Raw genomic sequence first — 12,116 nt, forward strand, 5'->3', positions numbered from 1 at the left:
AAATGAAAGAAGGAAAATAAAGATTATGGATGATGCTTCCCTCCTGAATGTGCGACGATGATCAATACAAAGCAATGAGCAGAAATCTTTGGTTGTATGGTTTAGATTACACACCATTAAACAACAAACCAGTTTAATGGTCCGCCACTAAAGATAATTATTATAATAACCTAACATGTTAGAAAATGTTACATACAAAAAGAGTAGTTACATAAGCACTTAATCTAGAATGATCTTTAACAAAATAATGAGAGTAAATAAAAGTAGAAAAAGATGCTCATGTACAAAAGGAAAGCACAATAAAACAATGACTTGTAAAAGAAAAAAACTGACCAATATCAGGTAAATGGTGAAGGTGGTGTTGAAAACAATGAGTCCTACAGATGCACATGTAGAAGAGGACAGAGCATGAAATTATCACATCACAGCCGACCACAAAAAGGCATTTTAATTACTGCTGATGACCAAACTTAAAAGTCTAGTCTAAAGTCCTTGTTCACTTGTAAGTTTATTGGCTACATTGCTATTTAGGCGTTTGCTACCAACACTGTAAACTGGTAACAAGTGTATAGGACACTAATTTCATCCAGCCCTTAAAACTGCTGTATGTAGACTAGATAAATCTTCAGACTGATGACTAATAAGTTGTCGGGCTCTTGAGGAACAACCTGGTTAAAGAAAGACTACTGATTACTGCGAACATGGATGAAAATGAGTAGTGAACATTTCTCCCTATTTTTACTGCCCGTGTCTGCTTTGTGTTTCCTCAGGCTGGTGTCTCAACCTGAAAAATATGATGATCTGAGAAAAATCTACATTTTCCATTGTCTTTCCCTTATTTCCAACACTTAAAATAGATGTGGCTTCCTGGTTTTTGCCTCCAAGAGCCTCCAGGGGTCACAGTACCCACAAATCATATGTGTGTCTGCAACAGTTTGTAAGTTCCTTCCTGGGATCTGCAGTTCATCTTGGTCCAAAGTTCAAAGTCACTCAGAGCCACCAGAAAACCTGTCCCACCCCGAATTCACTCTGAGTGCTTCAGAAAAAGCACAAAAAGAGTTCTGGTTGCTGCGATGGTGCATCGCCTGTGGAGAAATCCCCTCATCATGTGGCTCTTGTCAATCATCATGCTGATCCATGAATGCGGCCACCAGATAAATAAAGTTATAGTCAAGAAGATGAAGTCACTGTCACAGTATGAGGTGACTGACATGGGTTCGCCAGAGACGAATCCCATTTCCTCTTAGTTGTGCTGCTACAAACAGGAATACATGGTGTCAGTATGTGAAATGCACAGCGGTCAGCAGTGAGGACAGAGCCTAGGTGATACTTTGTTACCTTGCTTTTATGATCATTACTCCACGGCCAAGTCAGCATACAGGTCAGGGGGAGGTAAAATGAACATGTCAATTTGATCAAAATCCATTTCCTGTGATGAACTGGCTTCAGGCCTGTGGAAAAAAGCAGATTTGAAAATAACTCTATCTTTCCTCTATCGGTCACATCGTCCTTTCTTCAGCAGACACTGATGCACAGCATGTAGATGCTGCCAAAGTGTGATGTGAACCAGCAGGGACAAAGGAGGGTGACCTGATTTTGACCATGAATACAACACCACTGATACATGTGAAAAAACACATTAATCACCAACTCATTCTCCTACAAAGACACAAGCCGACTTCCTGGTTAGAGAGGAGTAGATTCTCCCGACTGTTTCTCTTTCTCTCAAACACAGAAAGAATAAAACACTCTTCATGCTCAGCAACCCGTTCCAGGCAAAAGGAAGAAAACATGTCTGTCTACAGGTTGCACAACATGCTTGGCATTTTTCTTTGTGCATGTGTGTGTTTTGGCGAGTGTTTTACTTACAGGTGAACTACTTCTTCATTCGCAGGCACAGGACCTGAGATGGAAACAAAACAAACACATCCAATGCTTTATACAGGGGACGGATGGATCTAAATAACTACTAATTTCACATCATTATACAAAATGAGTTTACAGCAATACACTTACGATATACTTTAGATTTCTATGCAGAACTTATACTTCACTTACTTGTCTCTGGTTCAGTGCTGCTGTAAAAAAAAAGAAGGAAAAACAACAAATTAAACCCACGTGTGTTTGTGTGTGCAGAGTAGATGCACACATTTGTGCATCATGCCTACCTGGCAGCTGGCTCCTCAGGTTTGGGAGAATGGAAAAATGTGGCCAACTTCTGAAGTGCTTCATGTCTTGCTCTGATAAAAACACAAATACACATATTGTATATTGTATATTCACACTCTGCTCGTGTGTGTGTGTGTGTGTGTGTGTGTGTGTGTGTGTGTGTGTGTGTGTGTCTGTGTCTGTGTATGTGTGTGAAGCTGGTAAACTCACTGGATGTGGGATCCATCTGGGCTGTCACTGTGACTGTGCTGGTGGTTTATGCTGACATCTTTGTTTCCTGAGACAAGAAATAAACATGATATGATGCATAATTTAAAGCATTCAACGAAGGCCGAGTGGTCACTAAGTCTGATTTCAGTTGCTCTGAACGTGATGTGATTGTTGTGCCACTGGAGAAACCATCCAGTTCACCAGTTAACGTAGTTTTGCGGCTTTCTAAGTCACTGACGCTGTGAATGAAAAACATGAGAAAAGCTTGATATCAGTGCATATATTGTCACACCTTTTATTATCCTTTAGATATTCTTGCTAAAATACAGCTCCAATAATGGAGGATGCATAATGTTGCCATGAAGTGGCCTAATTAGCTCTTTGCAGTTCCTGTTTGCAGAGTACTCACAAATGATATCAGTCAATATAGATATATAGATCATATATAGAAAACATTCTGTTCTGGAGGTTTAAGGAGCTTCTTTTTATATGATTTCCGAGCAGATTAATGGATGTTAATTGGTAATGAGAGAGATGACGATACCCTCAGAAAGTGTGAGTCACACTGAATCTAAAAATGTGTTCATCATGTCAGTGTGTTCAGGTTTCACTGAGCCATGACTTTAACAGTGAGAGTGATTTTTCACACAGCTCATGGAGGCAGTCACGTACGGTCTTTCATTGCCCCCATGAGCTGTGGGTCAAAGACGCCACTGCTGCTCCAACTACTGACTGTGTTGATCAGCCGGTCAGTCACTAACCTACAACAACTGACTTCCTGTGGTTTTTACGGCACCAGCATGCGCCCGTGCTTCTCACCTGACACAGCCTCTTTGCTTCTTGTCAAATTTTCCTGCTGGCTATGACTGTGAGCCATGTGAAGACAAACACTGGTCAATGGATTCTGTGTATGTATGCAACAATCACCAACTTATCTAATGTGAAAAATCCACTATGTTTGTAGCGTCGCTTGTCTATTGTATCTGCACATCCACATCAAGATAACACATGGAGCAGATACAGCATGACAAATACATGTCACACTTTTTGTGTGGTATATAACTTACCGTCAAATGGCAATAATGTGACAATGGGGTGAGTCGGACTGTGTTTAATATTTTTTATACTTGTCTGTGACCTAACACAATTAAAGCACCATAAGTGTCACTTTCTTAAGAAAAGTTTATCAAACATTTGGTTTGTACTGTCTTACCCATGTCTGGCATTGAGAGTGTCCTTGTGTGGTTCCTGCAGAGGAAAAGGACATTGACAAGACAAGATATTGGTCTTCAGAAAGAACAGAACACTTCGCCCCCAGTGCCTGATCAGAGATAACTGTCAGTGCAGCTGATAACTCTCTATTTCAAAAAATGAAAACCTGACAGTAGACTCAGGATAACATTTACTTACAGTGGAGTTAGTGGGGCAGCAGTTTCGGAGGCAGGGGAGAGAGGTTCCTCATCATCACCAGTCCACTCCTCACTGTCATCTGTGACTGAACATGTTAGCGTCAACATCAGCCTGCTGCAGAATACGGTAAATATATTCTGTTGTTATGAATAAGAAGATACTCACAGCTTTCTGCTGATAGCGGATAGTGGTTAGAGGCTCTGAGGAGAGGAGACAAAAAGAGCCATAAATCATCCTTTCAGCTGAAAAGTGTAATGAATAATGAGTGAGAAGTATATGGAACCCACACACACCTGCTCCCCGTGCTGGTAACCTCCGGCTCAATAACATTGCTGCTGCTCTTGCGTGTGATTGCAGCCTTCTTTCCCAGCTCCAACATCTCCTTGATGTCCAGCTGCACATGATCCACAGCGACATACCCATCTGGAACACACTCACAGTCAGAGCTGCAATCCACAATCGGTGACTACAGCGAGTTACTTTTCCCAACAAGTTCTCTGTTGAAACACTTTATGTGGCCGGCTGTGTGTAAGGGAGGTGTAAAAACATGCGGCGTGTTCACGTGCTGTCTTCCTCCCTTCCATCTTTGTGCATCCCTTTGCCCTTGAGGTGAACACGTTGCTAATGAGAACACAAGAGTTTTGTTTGAACTCACAGTTGTTGCTTCTGTCCCTGGCCAGCCACTTCCCTTTGGGACAGTTGGTTGTTCGGATGATGCTGATGTCGTCACCGCTCTTGAGGGGCAGATCGTTCTTACGCCCTTTAGTTGTTACAGTTACTTTTGCCTCGTACATGGCTTCCTCCTGTCCTGTGATCTAGCAAAAACACAACACATTCACATATGTACATATACTAAATACACACACACACACACAAGCAGTGCTCATATACACACTACTTGCTATAGAGGGTGTGATAAATATGCCATGAGCTTAATTAGCCTTTCTTTAACAGCAGACAGTTTGACATGTCATAGCGAGAAGAACACAGGCGTAATTAATAACATTAATGATGGCTGCTTTCCACTTAAGGGAGGTCCTGGTATTGTGCGCACTGTCTCTCTGGAAGAGCTTACTGAGCCTCTTAATGGAACTGGGCCATTATAAATGTTACTAATTCCACCTGTGCTTTTCCTGCAATGATAAGTCAGAATGTCTGCCATGAAAAAGCTCCGTCCTGAGGGGCTTCACACTTAATGGCACAAACTTCTAACCACAATGTGCAAAGCACTGTTTGCAATATACTGATAACAATTAAGGTTTAAACCTGCAATAATTGATCGTTCAATATTCACTCTCATTTCAACTCTGTTTTTTTGCCTGAGGGAAATATCTGGCTCATTAGCAGCTAAGTGCTCCACTATGCTCACCAGCAAGGTGCTAACTTGATCTGTCTGCAGTTTGGTGCTGAGCACGTAATGCATAAGAGGATTTTAGAGCTTTTTCACTGAAAACAGCTGCCTGCTGCGGCCAAAGAGCAGCGAGAGTCAAACAAAACAGGGAAGTTGCAGCCATATATCCAGAGCAAGCTAAGAGAGCAAAACATGCTCTGTAAGAGTGGTATGGTAATTCTCCGAGGGCTCATGGCTAAGACTGTTTACATTGTTTCCTTGTGATCCAAAATGCTGATTATAGCTGCTTTAAATGTACTAGATAGTGTGTTATCATCTGGCTGGTAATGTTGATCAGAGGAGTGTATTGCTAGCCACAATGTGCCCAATTGTTTTGTTCTTTCTGTTCCTGATGGAAAGTGGGGGAAAGGCTTGCTATAATATGGTAATGATATATCACAGAAGAAAAGCCTAGTCGACAGAAATATCACCAACAATGAAACAATGTTTACACAGATTCGTTTTGAGCGTGCACATGTTGCTCAGCTCAACTCTTCCACTGGGAGGAATGAATCCAGACAGGTTTGTATGCCAAGACATATTCCCCACCCTCCCCCGCTGCTCCTTCATCTTGTGTGCCTCCCTCCTCTGTCCAAATAACATCACTCACTTTGAATTTCTTCTTCATCTCATTCTCCCTCTTCTCCCTCTCTTTCTGCTCTTTCTTTTCCCTTTCTTGTTTCTCCTTCAGCTCCTTCTTCTCCTTTTCCAGCCGCTGCTTCTCTTTCTTTTTCAGCTCCTTCTCATCTGGCCCTTCCGCAGTGGCTTTCTTGTCGCTCCTGCAGGAGAGAGAATGGGGGATATCGTCTCGTTTGAAAGGGACTCCTCGCTGCATGTTTAAATGGCAGAGGAGATTATGAGGGAAACAAAGGCAGACCAAAACTCTCTCATCACAAACAGTGTCTGGGGGATAACTGAGATGAAAGGAGAAGTGGGTCAAAAAATAAGGCCTTACTTGCCGAACCTGCCTGTCTTGCTTTTCTCTTCATTCTGTAAACACAGACAAAGAGATAAGGCTTGATTCATTTTACTCTAAATCATTAGACTTTCGGAAAGACAAGCAATACTCATCATGAAGAAAAATATGTTTTCAATTCAAAAAGTGCCTAAATTCTCACAAAGCCACTTACTGTTTTCTGTGGCGCCTCAGCATATGGATCTGTGGAGGTATTCAAAAGGTGCAAAATTCAGTTGAATTAGAAAACAAGGGATGTTCACCTTTATAAACATGGTCGTATTCAACTGTGACACAATCCTCAAATTAGAATCACACAAGATAACATCATTTAAGGCTATTAGACCCAGTTATGAGATCCATGCAGAATGTAGAATATCTGTATATTATACCTATGTATATCTGCCCAAGATGGTCAAGCACCATTGAATAGTTGTAGATGGCATGCAAGTACTATCACACAGTCAAATACGGTGAACATGATGTGTTTACTTGATAAATGATGCAGATTATTTTATCAATATAAATGTCCTGATGTGATTGTAGCGGCTGCTCATGAAGTCAAATATCTAATCTCTCTTTGCTAATGTGTTAAAGGAAAAGGTTCCTACTCTTTGGTGGGTCCTTGCGTTTTTTGCCACCGTCAGTCTTTCCTTTCTTTTTGGCAGACACACCGATGTCCTCATAGACGTTTTCTGTGCTCTCATAGACACCGTTGTTGACCTCTGCTTGGGGCCTGGGTGAGTTTGAGGGAAGGACAAACAAGAATCAATCCAAAGTTCCCTGAGATGTTGTATTTCAAAGCAAAGACAGAGGAGTTATTCGTGTGTCTCACCCTGCCGGTGGTGGAGATTCCTGAGAGACAGGGAGGGAGGATTCTGGCAATGGATTGTCTTGGTCTACTAACGCTGGCGCTGCAAGGACCTCAGGTCCTGGAGTAGTTATCCCGTTACTGTAGAACTCCGGCGGGTTCTGTCCATCTGGACTATCTGGATGAGTGTACTCCCCATTCCCCCACTCTGACACTGGAGAGTGAGCATCTGAAGCCACATCGTCAAACTCTGGGACATCCGTGGTGTCAGTCCCTGAGAATTCAGGAGGAGCAGGGATCTCTGCAGAGAAGGGGAAAACAATAAGAAAACAACATTAGGGGGGCTGTTTAAAGTTAGTCCCACAAAGTTTAAGTGTAACAATGGTGGCTGCACCATTCTCTTCCACAGGAGGAGGAAGAGGGACGAAGTCACTCAGGTCGACAGAGGGAGGTCTTTCTGGCTTCTCTGGAGCAGGACCCAGAGACTCGGGGTCTGGGAGGACCATCCTGGGTGGAGGGGGTGGAACCACCAACAGCTCTGGGATAGGGTCGGACCCCTCCTCCGTGACCCCTTCCAACTCAGGAGAGGCTTGTCCTGCAAAGAATGGCTGTGTGTTAATACATGAGAATCTTAATGAATAAGATATTTTCTAGTTTCACAAAGTCTTTTCTCTTCACATGTAACAGACAGAAAGATTAGCTGTTGAACACACTGCAGTAAAAGGCTAAAAAACTTCATCTGAAACAGCTGAGGAAAGTTTGAAAAGACGGAAAGAGTGAGAAGATGAGAGCAAGCTGAGTGGAAGAATTTGATTTGTGAGGAAACCAAACCAGTCAAACACACTGTGGAGGTTGTTGTGAGATAACTCTGCAGAGTGGAGATAATGCAATAACAGCTTAATGAAGAAATGTACGGCAGACCTTACTTCAAACATACGTTAAAGCCTTTTTGTGCTTGTTCTGTGACTTTGGTTTTTAAGGCCCTTCTTTTATTTTAATCTTAAGTTCTTGTAAAGCACTCTGTTCTAGGAAAGTGCAATACAATTCAATTACACTACTTTTCTTCCTTACAACGCAAAATATATCTACTCCACTTTGTAGTAAAATTGAACTGTGCTTAATAATGTAACATTTTGTATTGCAGCATAGGCGTTTTAAAAATAAGAGGACATTCATTTCTTAAAGAATCATCTTGAGTTTTTGGCTTACAGAGTATAAAATGCTTTTCTACTGGGAGTTAGCATAAACGTACAAGCATATTTAAAATAGCTTAATGGAATGACACATGAAATTAGGTCGTTTAAAACTGGTACATGCATGAACACCTACATGCACAATTAATAAGCTCTGCGTAAACGAAATCACTGTCAACACAGCAGCAGACTCACTTCTCATCTTGGATTGTCAATTTAACAGACATTAAAGTGTTTGTCACCGCGGCTCTCTGTCATGATGATGGACATGTTCCTGTCACTGCTCCTCCTCTCTGTCATTGCTGACATACCTCTGCGGCTCTGCCCTGCCTGCTGCACAGTTGTTTCTGGCACAATAGAGGAATGTCAGGACTGTTCTTGCTGTGCATCCTTAAAGCTGCTTCTCCTAACCAACACCTGAGGCAACCCTGTGGCACAAACCTTTCTATATGCACCAGATTGTCTGTAGAGCTGCCAGAGAGCACGGAGCAGAGCAGAGAAGGACAGTGATTGGTCCAGACTCACCCTGGTCAAAGCTGTTAACTTCTTCTGGTTTCTCTTTGAGGGTGTTCCCTGCCCGATCCTCATAATCAATGGGTGGCAGCTCTGGGAGAGACAGGCTTGGACTCTGGTGAGGGGGGAGCTCTTCTGGAGGTGGGGTGATGGAGGAGGATGTGGTGGGGTTTGTCTGCGGGCTGAACAGATGAAGGCATTATAATTAGTTGGTGTTTTTCCAATCATAGTCGACTGAATAGTCTAATTCTGCCATACCCATTCTCACTCAAAGAATACCGTACAGTGTTTCTGCATTAAGAAAGTTGTGTGTTGTTTACCTGCTGGCCTTCTTTCGTGCCTTCTCCAGAGCATTGAAGATCCTCTGGTCACAAGTGATCTTTTTCCCTGGGCTCATGTCCTCCGCTCTCTCCAGGGCTGATAGGGCCGAGATCGGACGCTCAGCTTTGGGGGACGGCGGCACTGATGGAAGGTCTGTGACAGGGAGAGGGGGCTTCTCCACTGCAGCTGTGATTTCAGCCTTTAAACCAGCCTCAGCAGCAAGCTCAGGCTCAGGAGGTGAAGGAGAGGGAGTGGAGGCCACTGGAGGAGAATCAGGGATGGCAGAGCTGGGCGGAGGTGTTGAGGCAGTGCTGGGCGGTGGTGTTGAGGCAGCGCTGGGCTGACTTGGAATGATTTCATTAGGAGTTGCAGATCTGGAAACGGGCAGGGCAGGAGTTTCTATCTCAAGTGGGGTTTCACTCACTGGGGTTGGGACTTCAGGAGCCGGGATATCAGGAATAAAGGCAGGGGGGGGGTTGAAGTCAGGTGAGACAGGGATAGTAAAGGGCAGGGTCATTTCCACTGCAGCACTGGAGTCAGCTGAGGTGGGGATGTCTGGTAGAAGGGCCTTTGGTGCAGAGATTTCAGGCTCTACTGCTGTGTCATCACAGCTAGAGGGTACTGGGATGAGTGGAGCTGGTCCAGGAATGTCTGAACTGGTGGCGTCCAGGATGGGATCAGCAGGGACATCCGATGACAATCTTTTTGATGACTTTGTGAAACCCAGAAAGCCCTTCTTCTTTGCTGGAGTGGCTTTAGGTGGAGGTGCGGCCGGCACCAGCTCTGTGGTGCTTTCCTGAGATGTTATAGGAAGCAGCAGTGGGAACTTCTTGTCTTTGTCTTTTTTCTGCTTCTGATCCGATGTATCCTCACCAAGCTTCTCTTTGCTTCCTTTTGTTGTCTTGTCTTTACCTTTTTTCAGCTTCCCTTCGCTTTTGTCTTTTCCCTTGGAGTTGGTCTGGAGCAGAGGCTTTTTGCTCTCCTTCTTCTCCTCCTTGAAGACCACTCTGGGGGCGACCGACGTCTTCCCTTCCAGGGTCTGGCTGATGGAGGTGAGCAGGGAGGGGCGTGCCCCTGCAGGGAGGTAGTGAGGGGGGCTCTGGGGAGGGGGGACAACCTTTGGTTTCTCTGGCAGAGCAGGTTTGATCCTGGGTTGCTTCAGGAGGAGTTCCTCATCCTGGAACTTGGCCCTCAAGGCCTTGAAGTCCATTGTGTCCGCCTGGTGAAAGGATCACACAATGCAACAGCCTGAGGTACAGTACTACTAGCAGGATATATGAATCATATGTTCTCCTGGTGTCCAAGATCACACAAATATGAGTCATTGAAGACAGTGTGGTGCTTAGCTAAGATGATGGCAATTTATCACCCTTCATAACAATGGGTTGGTTTTATTAGACTTTCTGAATTGTGAGAAAGTAGACAGACCTGATATGTAGTGAAATCCGGAGAGTTTCAGTCCACACACTTCATAGGAGGCTTAAGTTTGTGTTATGACTGTATTTGCTGGACAGTTACTTAGTTCACTGTACAGACTCACTCCTACTAAAGACTCATATGAAGTCTTTATGGCAGGAAACTGACTGACACCCACTACACAATGTGAAATGACAACATAGTTGCAAATATTAGCTTTCTATTATAATAAGTGGTGGCTAAACGCACTGTGCGGAAGGATTTGAAGATATTAAAGGGCAACATACCTCATCCATTGTGTTTTTAATCATCCACGACAAAAGCCTTTTAGTCAGTTAACTTCAGGGAGCTTCTTCTTCAGCCTCTCATTTTGTGTCCGATGAAATGACGCCTTTAATAAACACCTTTGGTTGACCTGCTCCGACTCGGTGCGTCTTTCTCCCCCGCGCAGACAGTGTGTCCCATGCGCACAGGAGATGTTGGAGTGGAGGAATGAGGTTGAGTAGGAACAGTCACACTCATCTTTAAAAACAGTCCGTCCCGTCAGACGGGTCTGTCCCCGGCGGAGCCTTTAACGCAACACACTGACTCTCAACAGACTTTTTTTTTTATCCTTCAGGAATGTCGCCCTGCTGGCACTGCGCGTACGCGCTAATGTGAGTCACTATCATGAAACTTTGGAGTTGTTTTTCTTGAAACTCAAACTTTTCATGCAGCAAATCCAGAATCTTGTGTTTTACTTTGTCGTGTGAAGATGTGGTCATATATCATTAGGTGGTGTGCTGTCTGTAGCTTAAACTGAACCATGAAGGTAAACACAGAGGAAAAGGAAACAAAAGAGGTCCGTCAACATTCCAGGTTTGTTCCATAGAATACAAAAGTAATGAATCAGGCATTTGTAATATGACAGAAATACCCCTCATGCTGCAGGCGCACAGCCTCCATGAGACTTCTCTGAAGGATACTCTACTTATTGCCAACCTGGGCTTGTACTGACAGGTGTGTCAGGACTTGGCTCCACAGATCATGCACTGAAGTGGTTTGTCGTCAGGGTCAGACTTAGTGGGCTGTTTCCAGGCTACATGGTCAGTTATGATATACTGCATCTCTATGGGAGGACTGTAGCTCTGCTTATGTGGTTATTAAAGATAAACCCACAGGTTTAAACATTTGAACTGGACATGAGATGATACTTATACTCAAAGTGGTCAATTCACCTGATAAAAAGACAAACTCATCTTCGGTTGCAGTTATGCCAATTGTTTCTATTGTATCTGCTGAAGTTTGGAGAGATCAATCTGAAACTACGAACACAATACAAAAGAGGTGAACTGACTTTCAGTTTCTACATTGACAAGAAAAAGTACATTAAAAAAATCAACTGCAACTTGTCTCTTCAAAAATAGTGTACCGGTTATCCTGGACAATCCGCAGTCTTCACTCCTGATGGCTTACAGACAGAAGAAAGAAACTGCTGAGTGAGGTTTGCAGATTATCCAGTAAGTGGGACAGCCTTTTTGAAAAGATACAATTGTGTGTCAAATGTAATTTTTCAATGCTACGAGTTCCCCCATAAAATACAAAATGTAGATGATGGCAAAAACGTCACAGAGTATCTAAAAACCTTGTTACATAAAATTGATAGTATTCTTGTGTTTTCATTGTGTGAGATTTGGATGCAGTGACCCTTCAAATATCTGACTTTCAGTTTGTCTAGTAAAATATGGA

At 43.4% G+C, this 12,116-nt stretch overlaps 1 protein-coding gene across 1 annotated transcript; it reads right to left on the bottom strand.

Annotated features, from left to right (window-relative positions):
- Window positions 1-1,354: 1,354 nt before the first annotated feature.
- Window positions 1,355-10,704, bottom strand: LOC139202618 (FYN-binding protein 1). The gene is made up of 18 exons (XM_070832158.1): window positions 10,676-10,704; window positions 8,972-10,191; window positions 8,664-8,833; window positions 7,340-7,540; window positions 6,970-7,246; window positions 6,746-6,870; window positions 6,310-6,338; window positions 6,135-6,169; window positions 5,790-5,958; window positions 4,445-4,604; window positions 4,083-4,212; window positions 3,955-3,989; window positions 3,790-3,874; window positions 3,593-3,627; window positions 2,380-2,446; window positions 2,169-2,240; window positions 2,055-2,078; window positions 1,355-1,481 (listed from the first exon to the last, which is right to left on the bottom strand). The coding sequence occupies exons 1-18, from the start codon at window positions 10,697-10,699 to the stop codon at window positions 1,355-1,357; spliced, it is 2,985 nt and encodes a 994-aa protein (XP_070688259.1). The 5' UTR covers window positions 10,700-10,704.
- Window positions 10,705-12,116: the final 1,412 nt, after the last annotated feature.

This window comes from Pempheris klunzingeri, chromosome 6 (assembly GCF_042242105.1).
Source record: "Pempheris klunzingeri isolate RE-2024b chromosome 6, fPemKlu1.hap1, whole genome shotgun sequence".
NCBI lineage: Eukaryota > Metazoa > Chordata > Actinopteri > Acropomatiformes > Pempheridae > Pempheris > Pempheris klunzingeri.